This window comes from Eleutherodactylus coqui, chromosome 3, assembly GCF_035609145.1.
Source record: "Eleutherodactylus coqui strain aEleCoq1 chromosome 3, aEleCoq1.hap1, whole genome shotgun sequence".
Classification (NCBI taxonomy): Eukaryota; Metazoa; Chordata; class Amphibia; order Anura; family Eleutherodactylidae; genus Eleutherodactylus; species Eleutherodactylus coqui.
This window is the reverse complement of record NC_089839.1, coordinates 62,471,502-62,496,854: the sequence shown is the minus strand read 5'-3', so window position 1 is coordinate 62,496,854 and position 25,353 is coordinate 62,471,502. Positions and strand designations below refer to the sequence as shown.

Genomic DNA, 25,353 nt, shown 5'->3' with positions numbered 1-25,353 from the left:
CACTGACTATTTCTTTAGTCATTAATCTTGGTAAACACGTCTGCCAATGTGAAGTTACTGTAATGGGGCATCCAGCAGGAAATGCATCATCATTTAGTAGCTATCCTAACAAGATGGCTCTGACTATGTACACGTCTAGGGATAAGGATATATAGTTTGTAACTATTTGCTTCTGTGCTGTTTAGTCAGACCCTATTGTAGTATAAACCCCACCCTTGGAACATATCTGCCTCCTCATTGCCACTCTACGGCTATGCTATTGGCATATGTCACACATGATACGGTAGGTTATTACGTAATGAACCACCGTCTGCATGTTTTATGGATCTCCCCGGGATTTGTTACGATGATGGGGGTCTGAAATGTAAATGATCTGGATGTGTTATTACTCTTTATTATTATCCCGACTCTTTATTTCAGCCCAATGAGATAATTACTGTTTCATAGTGTTAGCTGCCATCAGTTGTCAGTGGTAGTAAAAGTTAGTAATTAAAGGATGTGCCAAGTGTTGTACAAGTTCAGCCTGTACTTCAGGGACAGACCCATAAATACAATCTGTAGCAAACAGTCATTTTTAATGATTAATCTTCTCCTCAGTGCTGTTTGCCATTTAGAGAGATTCCTAATTATGATACATCACTTGTGATTTAAGTGTTGTTAATACTGGGGATACTCAATTAATCCTTCCCATAATAACTATATTATAGTCTCCTCGTTATTAATTAATCAAACTGGATTTGGATGAATAGTTAGCTAAGTTCAACAAATATGAACTGAATGGACACCCATCTAGGAACACGTTGAACTTCCTTTGGCCTTCTGCCACGTGTCATGTCATAGATCAGGAATGCTATCTTTTCTCCTTAGAAGGTGAGTGAGGAGACTTGTAAAGCCATTTATGCTCCCCTGGGTAATATGCAAATAAGGGAGATGGAAAAATACTTCTGCAGCGCCACCTATTGGAAGGCAGCTTTCCTACAACTCAGTGTTAGACTCTTTATACAAGCCTTGTAACAATGATTGGGAATTGAAAGCAAAGTCAGAATCCATACACGGACAGCTGTTTTGGGGTATTTACCCCTCATCGGTGTGTAGTAGGTTTCTGGCTTGGCTAGCGTGAGGCCTTTGACAGAAAACTACTACACACTGATGAAGGGCAAATACCCCAAAACAGCTGTCTGTGTATGGATTCTGACTTGGCTTTCAATCAATTCCTAGTCATTGTTATAAGGCTTGTATAAAGAGTTTAGCATTGACTTGCAGGAAACCTGCCTTCCAGTAGGTGGCGCTGCAGAGTTATTGTTCCATCTCCCTTAATGACATAGATTGCACTGGGTGTTGAAAATATTCTTCAGGAATATTGGATTCATGGTGTGCTAAGAAAACATTCCCAACACCATAACGTCACCTCCACCTATTGAACTGTTGACACCTGACAGGAAGGGTTCATCGAGTCATGCTGCTTATACCAAATTTTGACCTCCTAAAGCATAGTGAAATACAAGTCTGGATTCACCTGACTAGGCAATGTTTTTCCATTGCTCAGTGCTTCAATTGTTGTACTCCTTTGCCTATTGGTGTCTTTCTTGTAGGCAGTATTAGCACTTCAACTGGTCACTTACTGTTATAGCCCATCTATGCTAAGGAGTGATGAGATGTACATTCAGACACGTTAGTTTTTGTACAAGAATTGCATTGGTAATTGGCTGCAATTTGCTTGACTGTGTATGGCAGACTGATTGTTGACATCTTTCAATGACCTCTTTCATCGAGGAGTTATTTACGTCCACAGAATCCCCTTTCATTGCATGCATTTCCTTGATCACATCAATCTCTTTACTCTCTACACCATTCCACCCTACAAGGTTGGCAGTGTATGAAATACTTGCCCCACCTGGTTTTGTACCAATGACCATGTCTCCATTTAACAATCCATCAGATTGTTTTATTTTCCAATACTACTGTGGATTCATACTGAAACTGATCAACAGGAAACGTGTCACTTGATTTTATGCTGTACTCCGGGGCACTTGTCTAATTTCCATCCAGAATAGCGCGAATTATGAAAGGGCCAGGGTATGTAATAAAGAGGCCACTCAGTATATATTTTCTTTACTTCTTTAATGTATGTGGACTGGTTGTTGCAGTCATTAAGGGAGCCATCAGTGAACCCTAGACCTCAGCGGTCCAGAAATGCTGCGAAATCTGTAGAATTGTTGAAGACCAACATTCTTCATCCTTCTGGAGGAAAGCTATTTTGCCTAGGAAACTTTGCCTTTAAGATTCCCTACGATCTGGGACTCTTCAAAGAAGATGAGTGCATTCCATGAGCCACTGCAAAGGCATTTTGTCCAATCAACCAGAATCCTGTTCTGGACTGCCAAGGAACAACCTCTCTGAACAGTGTTGTCTACAGATGGGTATTTCTGGATTGACCGATGACCCAAGTCATGTTTCAGAACTCTATATAGGGTCTAAATGGCACTAGAGAGACATTTTATTTTTTTCTGGAGAAGCTTTTTTGTTTAGGTGACACGGAGTTTGGGGAGACACTTTTCAAATTCATGAGACCGACCAATTTTTGAAGTGTCCCGACCAGTGCCCTTGTCCTTGAAACCCTTATCATACTTTAAAATCACCAAACCATCAGCTAAGCATTATGGTCTTGATGCTGGGATCCTCTACGATTTGCTAATATTTTGGGGGGAACTACAGTGTAAATGCGTATTTTAGGCTGAGTTCCAACACAGCGAAACTCTGTCCAGTCGTGCCTGCCAATGTCGGCAAGATCGTGTGGCCATTGGCTGCCGCATTTGGGCGGGGTTTAAGCCACGAAAGGTTTTTTGCTGTGTGGGAATGCTGCCACAGGATTACAAAAAAAAGAGCTGTAATAGAACATAAGAAATGAGTTATCTAAAGTAGATGCTTTAACATGGCACGAGGAAGAAGTAAGAAAGACTGATTGGCATATTTACAGTGTTATGCCTCAGTATTTCTTTTCTTGCAACTTGTAATATTCTTTTCAATATTCTTCTCTTGGTTACTTCATTGATTTTATCTATATAAATATGTATGCTAATTCCTGCACTGTTACAGAACACAAATTTCCATTTCATAATTTATTAATGGGATTATTAATCAAAACAAAAGAAAAACAGAAGTAGAATAAATGTCAAACTCCAGCGTAACGCGACCCAACATAAAAAATACAAGAAACTCAGCAGAATCAAAATTAGTTTTTCTTTTCTTGCAGACCTTGGCAACAAAAGTGTGTTTTTAAATATCACCACGTTTTCCAGATGAGAAGTGATTTTGGGATCATTTCCCAGATATTTGTGTAATTTATCTTCATAAAGTATAAAAAAAGTGTACTGTTTCATTAGTGTGTACCCAGACTTTTCTTAAAGAGGTTAATGAAGCAAAAGCTTAATGTATCATGCTCTGTTTTTGCATATACTTTGCATGGGTTGATTTTAGCACAGACAAACAGGGTTCCCTGGGACAATGCGGGCCGTCATCCAGCACTGATTACCTCTAGTATTTAGGAGACCAAGATCCACAACTGTCTTTATAGAAATATTGAAAATTGTTGGCGGATAAAAGAGCACATGGTCCATCTAGTCTACACTTACATTACTGCCTTTGTATTCCTCTCTTAGGATGGATCTATGCTTATCCCAGGCAGCTTGGATTCATTTATTGCTGATTTTCCAACCACATCTGGAAGCCTGTTCCAAGTATCTACTACTCCTCTAGTAAAATAATGTTTCCTTACATTGTTTCTAATCTTCCCCCAATTAATCTCAGATACCCCCTTGTTTGAGTGTTTACTTTCTAATATGCAAATAAGGGAGATGAAACAATACCTCTTCAGCGCCACCTATTGGAAGGCAGCATTCCTTCAGATCAGTGTTAGACTCTTTATACAAGCCTTGTAACAATGACGGGGGATTAAAAGTGAAGCTAGAATCCATACACAGACAGCTGTTTTGAGGTGATTGCCCATCATCAGTGTGCAGTAGGATTCTAGCTTGGCATGTGAGAGGCCTGTGATGTGGGGTCAGGAACACTATCTTTCCTCCTTAGGGAGAGCACCTACACGGTGAGTGAGGAGACTCAAAAGGCAATTCATGCTCCTCTGGGTCATATGCATATAAGGTAGATGGAACAATACCTCTGCAGCGACACCTATTGGAAGGCAGCATTCCTTCAGATCAATGTTAGACTCTTTAAACAAGCCTTGTAACAATGACCAGGAATTGAAAGCAAAACCAGAATCCATGCACAGACAGCTGTTTCAGGGTATTTGCCCCTCATCAGTGTGCAGTAGGTTTCTGGTTTTGCTAGAGAGAGGCCTGCAATGTGGGACAGAAATGCTATTTCCTTAGGGAGAGCAGCTAGATGATGAGTGAGTGAGAAGACTTAAAAGGCCATTCATGCTCCTATGAGTAATATGCAAATAAGGGAGATGAAATAATACCTCTGCAGCACCACCTATTGGAAGGCAGCATTCCTTCAGATCTGCATACTGATAGGGGGAAACACCCTCAAGGTGTTCTCCCTAATGAGAAAAGATATTTTGACCCCATATTTTGACCCCCACTTCCATCGATGAGGTTGCTTGAGGGTTCGTTTTTTTGTGGGGTGACCTGTGGTTTGTATTGGTACCATTTTGGGGAACATACAGTATGGCTTTTTGATCGCTTTTTATTCAATTTTTTTATTGGAAACAAAGTCACCAAAAACGCAATTCTGCCATTGCATATTTCTTTTCTGACACAGCTGATCACGCAGGATCAATATTGTGATATTTTAATAAATTAGACATCTGTGGATGCAGGGATACCAATTTTTAGATTTTTATAATTTTATTGCATTTTTTGTGTTCTTTTATATGCAATGGCTGGGAAAAGTAGTGTTTTTTTATACTTTTAATATGTTCTATTTTTACAATCATTTAAAAATCTTTATTTCACTTCTTCTATTAGTCCCCATAGGGGACGTAAACTTGTAACCATTTGATCCCTAATGTAATGCGCGCCAGAATTGAGGTTGTGTTTTCACAGACTATGCGAGTGGTAATCTTAGGCCAGATACATGTTCACAGTCCACGCTTTGCCCCCAAACGGTGGCGACCGCAGTTGGCCAAAGCTACTGCTACTCGTAGCCGAGTATGAATGATGATGTTAATGGTCGTGATGCCACTCCATAGCAAGGCTTGAGCGAGGGGCTACTAGGTAATCGCTCACCCACCCTGGTCCCGCTATGAAGAAAGTTTGTAAGCGAGTGGGTTTTTGGGGGTTGTAGTATTCTAACTACTAACTCCAGCGAAGTTTCCTGACTGAATCCCAACTGCCATCCCTTGCGGGACTTTGCCTTATTTTTCTCCACCAATCACAGACATCTTCTCATAATCACTCCACTGTCTGCCAGCCAATCATAAAGCTGTTGCCATCCAGCTTAATGGCCAATGGAAGCCAGGGCAGCTGACAGCCAATGGGGAAATAGAGAGTTGTCAGGCAGATTGTTCTTAAACCTTTCTTCTCCAATAAACAAAATCTTGTACCAATAAATAGAAATTTAAAGTTACATACACATATTTGAATCCAATTATATATAACCTTATGTAGTGCCCACTCTGGTCCACTACACTAATACAGTATACTGCAATACTATGGAATTGCATTATACTATATTTTAACAGGCTGCATCTTAAAGACATGATATAGGCACATCTAATAAGCAGAAATACATGGCAGTCCTGGGGGGCTTCAGAAGGCCCCAGGAAGCCATGACACCCAAACGGCACCCCAGCAATTTTATCATGGCAAGACCGTTTAAGGCATTTAAATCCTGTTTGCTCCAAAGGGTTATCCCAATCCAGTTTAAAGCGTTAACAGCCAGGATCAGAGTTATCTCTGATTGCAGCTGTTGTGGGCAGGTGTTGGCTGTCAATTTGATACACATGTGTATGGACCGTGTTTGGCTCCCCAACCTGCTCCATATACAGCATATGCTGCAGATGGCTATAGATGTCCTAACTGCTCGGGGCATATGCAGTTAGGATGCATATAGCCGTTTGTGTGACAGGAAGGGGTTGAGTCTTTCCTGATTAGTTTTGTTATTGAGACCTGATTGGTGGTTCTATGTTTAGAAGATAGAATCACTTAAATGACTCTTATCCAGAAATATCGTGTTCTAAGAGATGTTTAAAAGAAGAATCGAAGAAAGAGATTCCTAACTCTAAAGTGGATGGGAAAGATATAGGTTAAACATCTCTGTGATCTGCTATGATAACGTTATTAACTTGAAATTTGATATAGAAGACGTCGTTCTTTCTCACTTTGATGTATTCTAAGCTCTCGAAACTTCAAAAGTCTTTGTAGAATAGACTCTTTGAGGTAAGATACAGTATATGGATGATAAAAAACAGAAGAATGCTTATGGTGGTCTCAATAATAAGAGGTTCTATTAAATACACTCATTACTGCTCTTGTAAAAATAATCGGGTTTTAGGTGAAATTCTTTTAATCTTCAAAGTCGTCCTGATGAAGGACGGACTGTTCATCTGCCGAAAAACCTGAGAGCTATATCTATTTTTGAAACCATTTTCAACCCCAATGCATCTAAAATGAAAACTGAAACTTCTTTGCAAATAGTCTTATTTAAATATTTCCCACTATATCATTAAGGGTCATTAAGGATCAGTAGCAAGAGGTCATTTGCTACTTTTAGAAGAAAGCAGGTTTCATCGCCAACATAGAAGGGGGTTCTTTACTGTAAGAGCAGTGAGACTGTGGAACTCTCTGTCTGAGGACGTGGTGATGGCAAAATCCATTGCGGAGTTTAAGAGGGGACTAGACGTCTTTCTAGAGTAGAAGGATATTACAGGATATAGACATTAGGTGACCAGCGGGTTTGTAGTCCTGGGTCTTACAGTCAGGTAGGAACTATCAAAGGTTGATCCAGGGATTATTCTGATTGCCATTATGGAGTTGGGAAGGAATTTTCCCACAAATGGGCTAATTGGCTTCTCCCTCTTGGGGTTTTTGCCTTCCTCTGGATCAACTAGGGGGTTGGAATAGGAAGAACTAGACGGACATTGTCTTCATTCAGCCTAACCTACTATTTTACTATGTCTACAACACTTATATAGTTCATAGTGACAGACGTTAAAGTAGCAAAAAGTAAGAGGCAGATAAAGGGAAGTATGACTGTGAGATCAGACTACACAGAGTTTGTTTGTAGTCTGTTACCGTGGAGACACATTGGTCTGCATAGGAACTGAGGACACAAAATGGTATTTTTAAAAATCATTTGCAAAACTAGCTTCAATTGCATTTCAGATGTTATTGAGAGAATACAAATTGGTTGGGAAGGTAGGCATTAACTTTGGTTAAATAATGTTTTCTATTTCAGGTCAAATTTCAGTTGAAGGATTTATGGCATATCTGAGCGGAGAAGAAAACGGAGTTATTCCACCTGAGAAACTGGATTTAAATGAAGATATGTCTCAACCCCTCTCTCACTATTTTATTAATTCCTCACACAACACCTACCTCACAGGTGAGGCTGTTTTATTCTCTCTGTGACCTATTGTCATTACTGTGTGTGACAAATATAAACATTTGTGTACTTTCCCTAATTATGTACCTACATCATTTGTACTGGTGACATTCAGAGGGTGATTTTTGTAAGTTTTCAAGCATTAAATATCTGTGTTAAAGTAGTTGTCCATTTTAGACCATACTTTTTTAGATAAATCTACTGACAATAAGCTGATTAGGGGTGGAGACGTTACAGTCACACCTGTGCAGACCCAGTGGCCACTTGGTCACATAATGATGTCAAAGGAATATTTATATTTCACTTTGTGTTCCTTATCCCGATATTATAATGGTGTGTTCATTAGGGCTCTCTCACACGAGCGTATGTTGCCGCATATTATGTATGCGGGTTTTGCACACGCATACACACCAAGATATGGGGATTGCTGGCACAAAGAAAATATGTAGTTCATTGTGTACTTGCTGCGTGCTCCCGCTTGGGAGATATGCACGCGGAAAACTCTCAAGTAAGAGAGCCGTTATTCCTATCCTATGTCATCACTGTTCTTTGTTATCATTAAGGGCTCAGGCCTCGGTCACACAACCGTTTTTTGGTCCAATCAGCAGACGCGCTTGCGATCTGCAGATCTATAGACCAAATGCATCCCAATGGGATTGGTCACATGTCCGCTTTTTATGAGGATGTGCGATCAATTATAGGACACAACGATTCGCAGAATGCACCTATCTGCTTTCTGCGCATCGCTGTGTTCTATATATGCGCTCAATGGGGCCGGCGGCAGCAGCGCCGACCCCATTGAGAACATATACTTAAAGATCGCTCTCCTCTGCCACAGCTGTTACAGCTGTGGCAGAGAAGAATGATGTTTGCCCATTGAATTCAATGGAGCCGGCAATACAGCCGGCTCCATTGAAAGCAATGGGCTGCCGGCGAGCGCGGGATGAATTTTCGGGAAGGGCTTAAAAATATAAGCCCTTTCCTGAAAACCATCCTAAAATGTGTAAAAATTAAAAAAAAAAAGGATACTCACCTTGTCCGTGCAGCCGGAGTTCAGCTGCGTTCTGCCGGCAGTTCTCCTGAGCTGCTTTGTGTAGTATTCAGCAGGCGGGGATTTAAAATGCTGCTGCTGAATGGGCTGCCTCTGATTGGTCACAGCCCTCACCAATTAGAGGCAGCTCTCACTCACCCATTCATGAATTCATGAATGGGTGAGTGAGTGCTGCCTCTGATTGACTGAGCACAGGGACCAATCAGAGGCAGCTCTCAGGTGCAGCTTTTTCAGCGAATCGTCGGCCTGGTCACGTGATTTGCGAATGCACATCCGTTATGCGATCCGCAAATCGCGGGAAAAAACGCCCGTGTGACCGAGGTCTCAGTCAGACGAGTGGGTTTTTTTTGTGCACCTATTAGCAAAATGCGTGTGACCATAGCTCCGTGCCCAGTGCTTTTAATGGGGCCAGCCCTGCTGCCGCCGGCCCCATTAAAAGCAAAAGGATGCAGGCAACCCTGCAGTGATTTTCAGGGAAGGGCTTTAAATATAAGCCCTTCCGTGAAAAATCATCCCTAGGTGTAGAAAAAACAAACCAAAAAACATTACTCACCTAGCAGCGCTGTCCAGGCTCTGAGGCGTCTTCTCTCTGCAATACTGGCACTGATCTAAAGCACTTTCAAGAGGCGGGGATCTAAAAATCCCCGACTGTTAAAAGTGCTGGTCCGATTGGCTGAGCGCTCAGCCAATCACAGGCAGTGCTCAGGCATTCATTGAATGACAGCTGAGCGCTGCCTGTGATTGGTCACAGCGCTCAGCCAATCAGAGGCAGCGCTCAACCATTCAATTGCGGTTTCCGCTCGTGAGTAAAAAAAAATCGCTACATGCTCCATTTTCATGGATATTACACACGAACGGCTTCCACTGAAGTCAATGGAAGCCATCTGACCCACGGCCCATCCGAAACATTAATTGCAGTCGGGCCGCGGATTTCTCAGGAAAAGCAGGAGCTTAAGAAAGAAAAATCTGTACTGTGCATGTCTGACGGCAAGCCGTGCGGGCCATCTGCAGTACAGAAAACAAGAAGAAAATACAGGTACACGCAGATGCCAGCCAGGCACAGGGTCGGATTCCGCCCATGTGCATGCAGCCTAACTGTGACACCACAATGCTTATTGTCCCTGTTCTGTGACATCGATGCATGTTTTATTCCCATACTGTGACATCATTGCGTACAATAGCACTTTCCTATGTATTCACAGTGTTTATTTACCCATGTACTGTGACATCTCTCTTTTTATTTCTATTTTGTGACATCACTTAGTGCATTATCCCTGTCACTGTGACCATGATAATCACTATGCATCACACCCACATTGTGACATCACTATAACTAGAATTCCTCTGCTGTTACCTTAATTTGGCCATCACTTTTGTGCTATGACATCACTTTCTTAATTATATTTATGCTGTGATGTCACTGTGTTAATATTTCCTGTACTGTGACTTTGCAGTGTTCATTATCCTTCCTCTGTACTGCGGATGGCCGCGGGTAGCCGCCGTCAGTCATGCGCAGTACAAGTTTTTTAAAAGAATGTTTCTTTTTCCCGCACTGTCACTAGGCGATGATGCGGGTACCCGTGACCTATCCGCAATGTCAATTGTGGATGGGCCGCGAGTCGGGCCGCTTCCATTGACTTCAGTGGAAGCTGTCCATGCGGAATCCACACTAAAATAGAACATGTTGCGATTTTCCCTCGGGAAATCGCAATTGGTTTCCGTGAGTGTGCAGGAAGAAGCGCTTTTACCTAGCATGTTACGAACCGTGGATCTGCGGTGTGGACACCGACCGTGGATTCCGCAATGCAAATCCGTTCATGTGCAGCTGGCCTTCGAGTGATGGTAAAACATTGAAAAAAGTCTTCCTCACCCAATCACCTTTTGCTTCTGTTCTGCCATGGGTAAGGTGCCTTACTTTAAGACTTTTTTAAAAAAAATTTTGCCCCACCCTGAGCAAGTTTGAAATTTTTTTTAGAGGGCTGGATAATCCTTTAGGTATTCTACAGTGTCCACTAGAATGAATGGATTATCTAAGCAATGCAAGGGCATGCCAACTCCTTTAGAATCAGATGCACTCTTCCTCGCTGCTCAACAGCCTGTCTAAGGGCTCCTTCATATGGGCGTATTTATGTGCATCACATTTGCATGTACGTTATGCAGTGAATAGAACCCATTAACGTCATTGAGGCCTCAGTCACACGGGCATTTTTTCGCGCGATTTGCGTATGCGTATGTGATCCGCGTATATATAGACCCAATGCTTCGCAATGGGATCGGTCACATGTCCGTTTTTTATGCGGATGTGCGAAAAATTATAGGACCCGACGATTCGCAGAACGCGCCTATCTGCGTTTTGTGCGCACAAAAGACATGTACTGCAACTAGCTGCGATTTTTCGCTGGCGAGCAGGCCGCACTGTACTCCTGTCATCTGCGCGAGTGCATAGTCTTCTAGAAAGTTCCGGCCGATCCGAGATTCATGCGCATTTTGATGCGCACGGCGATTTTAATCAGGTCAGATGTCCATTTTGCTGCAGCGATAAACGCGGCTAGGTGCTGATTTTTCGGCGAATTGTCCCCCCGGTCATGTGATTTGCGGATGCGCATCCGTTATACTGTATTTTGTGCATACATTTAGCATGCGCAAAACAAAAATGCAGCTTGCATTAGTTTGTGCACCAAGAGCCCCCCTAGAAGACTATAGTCGGCGCAGAAATGCACGCACAATATGCAAAGCGATGTATAATAGATTGCGCAATTTCGTGGAAAAACAAACACATCTGGAACTCATTAGGCTAAATAGCCATTTAAATCAGGATTCCACATCTAAAAAAACATACTTTGCGCATGGAAAAAGTACAGAAAAAACAGATATGCGTGCAAACTAGACTCTTTTATGGCGCAAATACATTGCGTTGAGTCGTGCACGATTGCGCACACCCTCTTGTGAAGAAGCCTGATGGGTCCGTATAGACCTGTTGATTTCTCGTTTGAACTAGCCAACTATGTCAGAGTTCACTGGTTTGATCATTTATACCAGCAGATACATCGTTGCCTCGTTCAAACGAGAAATCGTGCCCCTTCGCTGTGTAAGTGACTGAGGACGGCCGAACGAGCGCTATTTAAACTAGACGATCAACAATCATTAATATGCAGCATAAATTGAACCGCCAGCAAAAAGCGAACAATTCATCGTTCGTCGTTTGATCGTTGGCTGCGTTTACACTGAACGATTTGGGGTTTTTTGCTAGTTTGAACGATATTTTGAATGAATCATTCCGCTTAAAAGGGTCTTTAGAGACGGGGGTCTTCAAATAGAGAACCCTTCCACTAAGCTAGAATTCTGTGAAAAGCTCTATATAAAATGGCGCTGTGAATCAGGCAAACTGTTCAACATTAAAGCATTTCAGGTACGAAGCTGAAGCAATAATGACATTAATAGTATAAAACCAAAGATCAAGTGAACATATGCTCCAACATCTGGCATCTGACAGCGATATCTCAGATAACCCCAAATGTAAATGGCCTACATAGAGAGACGGCTTTGTGGCATCCGTGTAAGGAGTATTCAGGCAGAGAAAAAACGAATACTGCTAATAATAAATCAACGTATACTTGAGATAAACGAGCTAAAGGGCAGGAGGAAGGAAAAGTGGAGAAAAATAGACAAAGAGCAATGTCTTAGACAAAAAATATATATATCCAAGAAGAAGAATGATGCGTCTGTATTACCGCAGCTGTGTGTACATCTAGGGGCTCTTTCACACGGCCGTATGCGTTGTTACATTTTCTCGGCTGCACCGTAAATTGCATGAACGGCTGTTTTTGCGCGCTCACGGACAGCGTTTTCTCACTCATTCATACAACCGGAAGCAACGTTTTTTTAGCGAAAAAATACGTCGCACCCCAGAAAACCCTCGCTCAGTCAAAATGCCTTCCAATGCCTATATAGAGGCACCTGTAAGGTTTTCATAATGCTGCTTAAATGCCTCCCCCTCCCTTTATTTTTCAGCTCTCATAGGAGTCTATGGCCTCATGTCCATGGGCATAATTCATTTAGCAAATCCGGGTGTGTCTCTTGCGTGTGAAATCCGCAGATCATAAGGAATCATTGACCATCCACGGTTAATTTAACAGCCACGGATGTAATTTATTTCGATTTGCGGATTTCACGCACGGGAAAAAAAATGCTGCATGCTGCATTTTAACGCGGATCACGCGTGGATGGGCCCCATTAATCTCTATGGGTGCGGGAGATCCGCAGTCCATCCGCAAACACTTTTGCAGATGTACTGTGGATTTGAAGGTTGAATTGAATTAGGAAGGTGGGGTAAAGACTGGGAGGTGGGATGGTGTTTTTTTCACTCGTGGATGAACCACAATGCATCTACGTGTGAAAAAACCACAATCCGCGATCTCCTGCAAGCCCAAAAAAGACAATTTAAAAGATCATCCGCTGCGGATATCCCAATCAAGTATCCGCATGGGCCGTATTATACCCATAGACATGAGGCCATAGGGAGCCGTCAACATATATTGGGCAAAAGATAGTTCCAGAACTATCTTTTTGCCCGCTGTATATGCGTTGGCGTGTATTTCGGTCGCGTATGTTCCATTTTTCATGGTCCGACGTATTTACACGGCATATATTCGCCTGTGTGAACAGATGCATTGGAAATGAATGCCGCGTATATCGGTGGGCCGCTAAAACGTGTCGTTTATGCGCTCATGTGAATGAAGCCTAAGGGTATATTCACATGGGCAAGCGCGATATTGGACTGATATCGTGTATGTAAACCTCTGATTTACCTTGCAACTGCAAAAAAAACGTATTGCATCGCCACATTTTCTCGCTGATTTGTCATGCATGTAAAAATCGCATGTCATTTCAATAGGAAGAATAAAAATTGCATCCAACTCACATGAAAATCGCATCTGCATGCAAATGCGATGCAATTTTATTTTTTGCACTTTTAGAAAAGAATGGATGATATGCCCTAAAAGAAGCAGATCTGAGAACTGTTACACTATAGCATTATATAAACCTGGCTATTAGAGATGAGCGAGCATCGCTCTTCTCGAGTAACTGCATTCTCGCCCGAGCAGGCTCGGGGTGCAGCGGGGGGGAAGCGGAAGGGAGAGTGACAGAGTTCTTTCTCTTCACCCCGCAACCCCACGCTGTCCCACCGAGCCTGCTCGGATGAGAATGCAGTTACTCGAGAAGAGCGATGCTCGCTCGAGTAACTGCCTTATCTGAGCGTGCTCGCTCATCTCTACTGGCTATTCATTTACATAATAAAACAATATAACGAAAGTAACACTTTAAAAGAAAAAGCAAAATATAAAGCCAGCCCACCTGCTCCTATGTATAAGCACAGCCTACAAAAAGCTTCTGTGGTACTGGAGAGGTCTAATAGGTCTGCGGCTGCCTATAAGCAAACACTTTCACAGTAATATCTCCTCGGGGACACGCTAAAAATACCAACAGTATATAAATATATCGTAAACACAGCGAAATCAACAACTTCAAACCTGTCAGTAACTCCTCTGTAAACCGAAAACTTGGAATAAACTGACTATTAAAGGGATTCTATCACCAGGCTCATGCTGCCCGGACCACAGGGGGCGTGAACCCAGGACAGGGATGCTCATTACCCCATTGTACCCCGCTGCACCGTCTCAGAATAAAAACACTTTAAAGCTTGACTCGGAACTGAGCGCCAGCCTCTCCCCGCCCGCACCTTGTAGAGTGACAGTTCACTCCCCTTTTGTGTATAGGTAGTGTGCTGTTGCTCTTCATGCAGCGGGGTTTTAGCCGGTGCCACCTGCCTCCATAACAAGTCAAACTTCAAAGTTTTTGAATTCTGAAATGCCACAGAGTTTCACAGGGGTAATTAACATACTGGTCTCAGATTCATGGTGACAAAATTCCTTTAAGTGCAACTGCCCTAATAAAACTAACAGCAGAAGAGCTTCCAGTCCATACTAGTGATTCATATTCATGAGATGGGTTATCCTATAATGAGGGCATATGGTTGTTATAGATGAGAATCCTCTGCCCCGGATCCCCATTCATGAGCCAAAATGGAGAGGCCAGCCGACTGGACCCATCCTTATATTGTAGCATCATGTAATGCTACATTTACCCAGCAACACTATGTATTCCGGTTTTGTTTTTGGGTATAAATCATTTTAATATTCTGTGGTTATCCGTAAGACTACAGTCATTGATTCTGAGTGTTACAATTAGTGATGACGAGCAAACTTTTGAAAAGTTCGGTTCGCTGAACTTATGCAAGTACTTTGGTTTGGTCCGTATTAGTTTAAACTGAACCAGAAGTTCACCAAGGTCCTAAAACTAATGTATAACACCGTCCGAAAGCCATAAAAGCCCTGTATGGCACACTGAGAGCATTACATTCTACATCTGTGTGCATTAGAACCTTGTTTCAGGTAAAAGCTTGGTTTGTATTTATGCTGAACTCAACTTTTAGCAAAGTTTTACCTGCAACAGAGTTCTACTGGATCGGTTCGCTCAGCATTTAAATTTAGCTCAGGCACAGCTTCAGAAATGTGACTGTATGTATATATCTATCTATCTATCTCATATCTATCTATCTATCTATCTATCTCATATCTATCTATCTATCTATCTATCTATCTATCTATCTATCTCCTATCTATCTATCTATCTCCTATCTATCTATCTCTATCTATCTATCTATCTATCTATCTATCTCATATCTATCTATCTATCTATCTCATATCTATCTATCTATCTATTTATCTATCTATCGATCTATCTATCTCATATCTATCTATCTATCTCATATCTATCTATCTCCTATCTATCTATCTATCTATCTATCTATCTATCTATCTATCTATCTATCTATCTATCTATCTATCTATCTATCTATCTATCTATCTATCTATCTATCTATCTATCTATCTATCTAAATATATACAGAGAGAGAACAGATTTCCAGTATCTATCTATGTTCACAAGTGTACTGTATAATGACATATTAGCTCAATAACCTGTCTAAGGCCTCTTTCACGTATGTGTCTTTACGCTCAGCTGATCGCCGCTAAAAATCGTTCTCTGCTAAACTCCCTCCCTCTCTCCACCCAGGGGAGGGAGTGGGATGGCGTAGGAGCTTAGCAGAGCTAAGCATACTAAACCACCTCTTCTCCCTCCCCAGCCTATCAGAGCTGCCAGCAAGCGGAAGGGAAGGGACTTTAGCAACGCGAGCCGATGTTAAACACCCTCCGCCTTCCCTTTCCTGATGGCTCTCATAGGCTCCTACAGGAGCCTATGAGAATGGCTGGTGTATTCCGGCAAAAGATTGGACAAGTCCTATCTTTTCTGGATGGCGTAAAAGCGACCGTCCAGAATGCGCACCATATGCGCTATCATTGCCAGATGGCCGATTTTACACTCCGGAAAATTGCCCATCCAACAAATGCATTGGAATCCAATGCTTCAGATGGTCGCGATTTTCAGCCAGTGTTTTATCGCGGCAAAATCGCCACGATAAAACGCTCATGTGAATAAGGCCTCAGTCACAGACAAGTAATCAGGGCATCCATTACAACATATTCTTCCATTAGGGCTCGTGGTCAATGATTCATCTCTTTAGAATAATGACCATCCAGATCACTAAGTGGTAGCATGTTACATCTTGTTTGTAGCGGGCAGCTATCTCATCAGGGTATAGACTAATCTGCCCGCTTTTTAGCTGGCGCTCTTGTAGTCACATTTATCCTGTGTAGAACATAACATTTTTGGGCAAAACCTCTCCCAAATTATTTCTTGAGCGTACTCTACACCCGGCCGGCGAACACCAGTCAGCTGCCATGTAATTGGAGGAAATGAATAGGTGAAAAACGAACATTTTAATATTGTCAGAAATAGATTGTGTTCTTCCATAAATAGATGAGAATCATGGTAATAAAAATGAAATCAGAGCTGGGACTTGTAGATCGGGGCTGGTTTTTATTACAATTTTCACAGATCCTTTCAGCATGTGTAATTCTATTTAAAGCAATGGGATAATGAGAATTCTGGCAGTAATTTGATGATATAACCCTTAAGAACTGGCCAGTTTTAGGCCTTGAGCACCAAGCCTTCGTATTTTGTTTCTTTCATTGCCACATTGAAAAAAAACATGTCGGAGCTTTTTCATCTTCCTATCAATGTAACTTTTATTGAATGTGGGAGAAATGGAAAAAAACAACAATCTCATCACAATTTTTTTACTGATTTTTTTTGTGTGCATGGTATAAATAACTTGCTAATTTTATTCTACTGGTCAGTCTAAACACAGCAATACCAAATATGTACCAAATAAATGACCCAAGTCTCATAAAATATTATAATTTTTCTTGTTTCCTTTGTATTTCAGCGGGGCAGCTGGCCGGTAACTCCTCGGTGGAGATGTATCGGCAAGTGCTGTTAGCCGGTTGCCGCTGTGTAGAGTTGGATTGTTGGAAGGGGCGGACTGCGGAGGAAGAACCGGTAATCACACATGGATTCACCATGACCACTGAAATATCTTTTAAGGTACATGAACTCTTATGGAATGAGAATATTTACCAAACTGATTTTTGGCTCTGACTTTGAGGCGCCCTTCACAAGAGCAGATGCTCGTTGCGTTGAGCGTAGAGTTTTTGCAGAATGAATTATGTTTTTTTGCGCATTTTACTGACTTTTTGCTTCAGCAGGGCACTGTCATGTCCATGTGGCACACAAGGACAATGCTCATCACAGACGCAGGGTGATGTTCACACTACTGCAGTTGTTAACACTATGCGCTGTAGAACAGTGCGCACCACACCAGAAATATGAAAGCCAGTATGTAAAGCCTGTGCGGCACAAAAGGACCAAGCACAGAACGTCGCAGGATAATGTACACACTGCTGGAAAAGGTAAAACACCACGCTATGCTGGTCAGTAGCAGCACTCCAGGAAGAAGAAAACCTGGCCCTAGGCTATCAGGGAGATGAAGTGTCCCTGCCTAAAAGTGGAGTCATCGCCTCAATAAAGGTGGCCCCACTGTCTTCTTCCTGGGCCCTGATTATCCCTATAGGAACCCCTGAAGTGATGAACCGACACAGCAAAGCAATATAAAAATGAACACGGAAATACAACTAATAGAAAACCGCAGCACTTTTCTGGATAAGTAGCAATAAATCCAGCACAGAGGAACTCTTCAACTACTCCTCTATGAAACTGAAAGGTAGGGGTAAGAATATAAAGGCTTCCCACACCTGAGGATTGGCAGAGCAATTAGAGAACCACACCCCCAACCTTCTCCTGGGAATGACTAATAGTCAGCATGCACCCATGAAACATAGAGAGACAGCAACCAGCAGTCTCTGCACATAGTGCATTAACCCTTGACATGCATAACAAGGTGACAGGTCTTGACCTGCGTCGAGGCCACCATGCCTCGACGCTGTTTTGACTGACAAGCCGCGACAGGCACGTTCATTTGCATGTTTGAAATGGCTAATTAGTCTTATGAGTGTTCTTTTTCCTGCACAATTACACAGTGTTTCAAGCATGTCCGTGTGTATTGCAGTTGTGCACTTCCCCATTGACTTTTATGGGGATCTTTACTGTGCAAATATGCAGAAAAATAGAACATGTTCTATTTTTATTTTTTTTAACGTAACTGAAATTCACTCACAGAATATGAAAATTTAAACAAACCCATTGAAATCAATAAGTGCTATTCTTTGTGTATTGGCCATGTATATACGCCCGTGTGAAGCTTGCCTTACAATAGGGAATATTATTACAGTACCACATTTAGGCTTCATTCACACAAGTGCATAAACGGCGACGTTTTTACGCCTGACCGATATACGCAACCATCTGAGGCATTGGTTTCCAATGTATTCGTTCACATGGGTGAATATACGGCACGTAAATACGTCAGACCGTCAAAAATGGAGCATACATAGTTGGAGCTATTGCAGAAATGTTGTCTGGTAACTGGATAACCCCTTTAATTGGATTGTGTCAAGAACACAACCCGTTTCCCATTGATTCAATGGGAGCTATGCCTGAACTATCAACCCAGACTGCTGTGCTACAGTCAGCGTTTCTGCTCCTTTCCTCACCACAGTGACAGCAACCCCAGGAATCAGCTGATTGGTGGGGATCCAAGCGGCAATCCCCATTGATCATCTAATGATGACCTGTCTGTCATTAATAGAAAATGTTTTTTAAAAGTCCTGGAATACCCCTTTAAGGAAAACGCCACCTATTATTATATTTTTCATAGCAAATCCAAGTCTATGTGTAAGTATTGCCAGTAGACTAGTCAAGGCAACTAAAATGAACACCTCCTGCAAAAATCCCTTGTAGGTAGCGGATACGTAGAATGAATGAAGCATCCTCGGTTTGGCATCACCCAGCATGCCAAGTAAAATTAAGTTTGAAAAACAACGGGCTTTTCAAGAAATGAAACACATTTCCACTTGTTCTGTGTTAGCAGCTGCAAATAGCATGGCGTTTTGCTAAAATCGCGTGAAGCGGAACATTTTCATTTCAGTGAAGATGTAGAGGGCTCAGTATCGCCTCAAACCACGACAAGCACATCAATAGCTAATATAAAACAATATATTCTGAATTCCAAAAATCATTATATACTTCTTCCTTTCAAGTTCAAACATAATTGGAGCTTTAAGAAACAGCTAAAAGATTCAACCAATTTGTCACGCATGGTTCCATTTGAGCTACTTGTTACGATTCTTGCAGGAGCAATCGGAACAACACCGGCCTTGAATATTGATTACAGCGTGCACTTTTTCTATGATGTGTTTCTGCGTCTCATCAGCTGGTTTATGTGGATTGTATTACACGTGTCTGTTATCATTTCACAGCTGTTATTGGTGATGTCTTTCTATACCTACTGAACAGAGGGATATTCAGTATCAGTGTTACTGTTTGCTTCTTCATCCTAGCTTCACTGGTTGTACCCATAGGCTATCTTCCTGTATAGAGGTTTATTATAGAAGTCTTTCAGTTGTGCAATCCAATCTTGTATCCATAAGCAATCAATTCTTAGCATCGAAGTAGTACTATATAATAAAGACATTTAAACTGAATAGACACTTTCTTAGAGGCTCTTTCCTAAATGGGTCTTTCTTTTATGGAAATTAGATACGTGAGTGCAGCATAAAATTGAGGGAGTGTCACGTTCACCAAGGACGCCCTGGCTCTGGAACCTGAAATCTTCACATTAAGCACCGATAGGTAGTGAACTGCGAACTGGACGCACAAAAAATCATGACTTCCAAACACTCAAAACACTGACTAGCATACCTGCACACATAGCCAAAGAAAATAACTATAGAATGTACAAGGTATTAGTTTGTATTTTGGCCAAGATATTTAAGCCCACGAGCCCACTTCGAGGGTCCTCATTGTCTCATGGGTCCCTACTCTTACAAGACAACTTTCCCCAGGAGTCCTCCCTGTAAGCGGGGCGATTGCCCACGCTGGAACCTTGGGGCCTAACTTGTCCAGAGATGGTAAACAATCTAAAGCAGGACAGGACACCATTCACACCCACACACCAGGGATTGCATGCAACACAGGACAGGACTGTTCATACCACATGTCTGGCCACCAGCACAGACCAAACAGAACACATCACTATTCACATACATATGCAGACACCTGCACAGACACCCAACACATCCTGCATGAAAACAAAATTCCAGGGTGTTGGGAATCCAGCATCCTCTAGTGGAGGGGCTGGTATATATGAGCAGCAGACCAGTGGGGATTGGCTGGCTGGAGAAATTCACACACAGCCAGCTCATTTATACCACACCTGTGAAGTTGTGCTCCTGGAAACCCATAGAACAATAGGTCCCAGCAGCACAACCTAACAGGGAGAAAGTTTTTGATGGATCAGTTTCACTGTGAATTCACACTAGAGTGGGAAAATCCAGTGATCTGAGCAAGCTTGAATGTGGCCTGATCTAGCTGGGACCAGGATTTCATACTCTACCAATCTAGTGAAGTTTTCTCACGCAATGGTGTGGAGTGTACACTGAGAATGGTGTGATCAAGGATAAGGATCCTGTGAACATAAATAGGTAATCGATAAAATGGGTCATAGTAAGGCAAATTGCAGTGAAACACAATGCTAGAACTGCAAATAGTATGCCAGAACACAAAACTTGCCATTCCGTAGCATGAATGGACTATAATAGCAGATGACCAGATCGATTACCATTACTGTCTAAGAAAAACAGAAAGGCAAGAATCCAATATGTGATTATATGAACAGGTGCATATCCAAAGGACTGGCTATGGTAAGGGCTGGTGGCACAGGTGTAATAATGAGGTCCAGGCTGGTGGCTAGGGCAGGAATTAAGCAATAAAGAAGTCCAGAATACAGAGCCATGGTCAAGGAGCTTAGTAGACAGGATTGTCAAGAACTCAGCCAAAGGTCAGAACTGGAATACACTAAATGGGACATTGTCACAATGGCTATAGGAGACTGATTTCTTCTCAAAATTGGGAGGATGCCTAATATATCTGGGGCTGGCTGGTGATTGAAGGGGAAGAGAATAGGGGAATGTTCATTGGCCTTTTTTAAAAAGGATGTGGGAGCACACATGAGCCCTATGTCCAGATACCGAGGAGACAGAGAAGGACAAAGCACTGCATACAGCGTGTGGACGGTAACAGCGCCAAACTGCAACCCCAGTAACAGTTAAGCAGGGAGAGTGGTAGCGACTATGCGCCATGACAATTTGTCAGTAACCAGACTTTGTGTGTCTTTATTTAATGGGCAAAGCACCTGTAAAACCCACACTTTTAATCTCATTTCCTTCATTGAAACACCCTTTGCCATGGGGTTCTTGGAGAAGTCATTATGTCAGAGGTTCACTTACATTTGCTCCCCGCATTGTGGATGTTTTCTCAGTAAAAGTCATAAACGGTGGTTTCAGATGCCTTAGAAAAAAAGCTTTTTTGGAATAAACTACAAGTTCATGTTCTATGATAGGATGCCTCTGGCTCATTCCTCTGAAAGTCACTGACCGTGCTGTTTCTTCTGTTTATCTACAGTGCATGTACCTGGATTTCATTTAATTTCTACTCCTGCCATTGCCTTTTGTAGCACAGACAGAATGATCTAAATTAACATTTAATGCTTTAGGGCAAATGTTTTCACCATGTCTTTTCATTTTAGGAAGTTATTGAAGCTATTGCTGAATGTGCATTTAAGACCTCTCCGTACCCAATCCTCCTGTCCTTTGAAAATCACGTGGACTCGTAAGTAGTACAATTACCGTCAGATACTTATAACTTGACCTGGAATTATGCTTCGTTCTGTGTCACATACATATTGTGGTGCTGCGTACACTTAGCTACTTTATAGTACAATGTTATACGTGCAACTGAATTAGGAAATTATATTTCAGTGTGCGGCAATCTAAATTGTGAGGAAACATTAGGAGAACTTTAAATTTGCATCAAAAATAATAAGGCTTAATTATAGTCCCTTCACGTCCCAGGATGTGTGTGTACATACTGTGTGGGCAGGATTTGTATGGAGCGGGATAGGGAGCTGAGCCCACTCCATATACGCCTCTGGGGCTGTAAACTCTTTAAATGCCCCAGTCATCATTCACTGTCTCAAGCACAACCCCCTCCTTCCTTCTCTGCGATGAGATCTCAAGGTGCCATTTGGTTATCATGGCAGCTGGGTGCTTTTTGAAGGCCCCAGGCTGTCATGTATTACTGCCTGTTTAGATAGGCCTGCATCTTGCCCAAAAGGGGCTTTCCAGGTAGCACCCGCTGTCAGAGCCGGTATACCGTGGAGTTGGAGCAAAAGCCACTGCTCTGACTCCTGTGTAATTGCAGGCTAGGGTCTCATTAAAGGAGATGTCCCGAGGCAGCAAGTGGGTCTATACACTTCTGTATGGCCATATTAATGCACTTTGTAATGTACATTGTGCATTAATTATGAGCCATACAGAAGTTATAAAAAGTTTTTTACTTACCTGCTCCGTTGCTGGCGTCCTCGTCTCCATGGAGCCGACTAATTTTTGGCCTCCGATGGCCAAATTAGCCGCGCTTGCGCAGTCCGGGTCTTCAGCTTTCTTCTATGGAGCCGCTCGTGCCAGAGAGCGGCTCCGTGTAGCTCCGCCCCGTCACGTGCCGATTCCAGCCAATCAGGAGGCTGGAATCGGCAGTGGACCGCACAGAAGAGCTGCGGTCCACGAAGGTAGAAGATCCCGGCGGCCATCTTCAGCGGTAAGTATTGAAGTCACCGGACCGCCGGGATTCAGGTAAGCGCTGTGCGGGTGGTTTTTTTAACCCCTGCATCGGGGTTGTCTCGCGCCGAACGGGGGGGGGGTTTAAAAAAGAAAAAACCCGTTTCGGCGCGGGACATCTCCTTTAAAATCTATTAAGGATGTACCTGCAATTACAAGCACCAGTCACTACACAGACAGGAGTCAGAGCAGTGGCTTTTACTATAGCCATTGTGGTTTTCACTACAACCCCGTTGTATCCCAGCACAGTGTATCACAGGTGCTACATGGAAAACCCTTTTAATACAATGCCGGCTGAAATACCATATACTGTAATACTTAAGTATTGCAGTATTTAGCATAAAGTTCACAGAATGTCAGGAATATAACACCCCCCTGTCCCAGTATATAGCATAAGTAATTAAACGCAGGTTGGAGTCCCATTAGGGGAGTACAAATAAGTGAAAAAAAAGATTTTTACTCTTGTGAAAAATAAAGGCTATTAAAGGTTTAGCTAGTATTTATAATAAAAAAAAATGAAAAGAAAAAAAACTAAAATGTATTTGATATTACCACGGCCATAAAAGTCTGTCCATCAAAGTGCCGAATTATTGACCCCAAAGTGCTACCAATGGAAACTGCAGGATCTCCTGCAAAAAAACCCAGCTCTCACACAGCTATATTGACACAAAAATGTAAAACATTACGGTTTTCAGAAGATGGCGGCAGAATTTTTTTTTAAGAATTGGATTTTCTGCTGGGATTCTCATTTCTATGTAGGGTATAAGTACTGTAGTAATCAGTGTTACTCACAACTCTTATTCACCAGTGATCCGATAGTAAATACAGAATACAGTGTGACCTCTTTGAGACAACCACCTAAAACTGCATGGAAAAATGCTGTCCTAAAGGGGTGTGCGTCTCAAAGAAGATGGCCAGTATGTATAGTATGTGATAACAATATGTTACAGGACATTTGGTCTGGCTTCACTGTATCAGTTTATATGTATAGCAGCCACTATGGAGAAAATGTACAGGATGTTTCACTCAATACTCAACCCAGTAATTATGCAAAACTTGTGTTCAACACAAAGATATCCCACAAGATTGAAAACCGACGCCAATCTTGGTTCTTGGTGCGCTCAGATCATCACAGAAGACGTTGAAAGTGTCTATCACCACCCTCCAAGCACTTCTGAACCTGCATTGATGACAGTCCTACCATTGATAGTTTTATAAGTAAGCCCACTTGCTTCGGAAATGCGAACTGCATGCCAGAAGCTGCTGCCCGCTGATGAACGATATACCAGGATGGGAAGCAGGACATCAATCATCGATAAAGAGTAGATGCCAGGAAATGAGTCCAGGTCTACACAAACCGAAATAAGGGTTGTGCTTCAAATGAAACACTCTGTATATTACATGATGGCCATTCAGTTGAATGGCCATCTGTTGCGTCCAATGAACGTGCAACCTCAATAACATAAATGAAAGGCACAACCGTGCAAAGAAAACACAAAATAAATGGGGGAATTCTCTCCCTATACTCCCCTAGCCCGGGAGGGGGGCCCTGCCTGCTCGGCAGACTGACCGCACTGATAAGTGTGAGCCTGCACTCGTGCCTGGGCCACTAACCAGTCCCTATCTGGGAGCCCTAGCACAAAACAAAAGGAGAAACAAAACCAAACCAAACAGCAAAGAACTTAGCTTATAATGGCGAGCTTCCACCACTCTGTGTTGCTCCGCCACTGTCCAACATAGGACTGAAGTGATTGACCAGCACAGAAGTCACAGTTAGCACTGCTTAAATAGGAGCAGAGCTACTTAGCACGAGGTGCTGACTGACATTAATATTGCAACCACCACACCTCTCAGCTCCAGGAGAGGTAGGAATGCTGCTAAACCCTGGTCTGGCCTGAAAGCAAGGTGGGAACCTCAAAACGGCTGCAACACCATCTTAAAATATATGGAAACTGAATGACAATCTCGAAATATAAGGATGACTCAAAATCTGCCAGTTCTGGGTCATTGAGAGAGGTCACAAGCAGGGGACCCTGTTCTGTAACGTTCACTAATAGGACATATTCACAGGGGTGTGTTCTTGGCACAAGCTCTTTTAAGGGCCAATGTCAGCCATCAAGTACTCAACATCCCATCCAAACTTACAATTCATCCAAATTGTTTCACATAGTACAATTTTATGAAGTGAATAATACAGATAGGGGCTTGAGACAGCTAAAAGGTTGCACTATTTAAAGCAATTTGGACAAATGCATAGAAGTTTGGATGGAATGCTATAGTCTTCTTCCTTCCCAGAACAGCACAGTCTCTTCAGTTTTGGAATTGGCAGTGAACAAACTTCACTGATGTCATCTTCTGACATTTCACTGTGACATATCACAAGATACTTAATAGGGGTTGGCCAGGGTTATAAAGAAGTGTTTTTTT

At 42.4% G+C, this 25,353-nt stretch overlaps 1 protein-coding gene across 1 annotated transcript in view; it reads left to right on the top strand.

Annotated features, from left to right (window-relative positions):
- Window positions 1-25,353, top strand: part of PLCB1 (phospholipase C beta 1) — a 630,414-nt gene that overhangs the window by 424,417 nt on the left and 180,644 nt on the right. Inside the window, exons 10-12 of the mRNA XM_066595662.1 lie at window positions 7,420-7,566; window positions 17,025-17,182; window positions 21,840-21,922. Coding sequence (XP_066451759.1) covers window positions 7,420-7,566; window positions 17,025-17,182; window positions 21,840-21,922 — 388 coding nt within the window. The remainder of the gene's footprint in view (window positions 1-7,419; window positions 7,567-17,024; window positions 17,183-21,839; window positions 21,923-25,353) is intronic.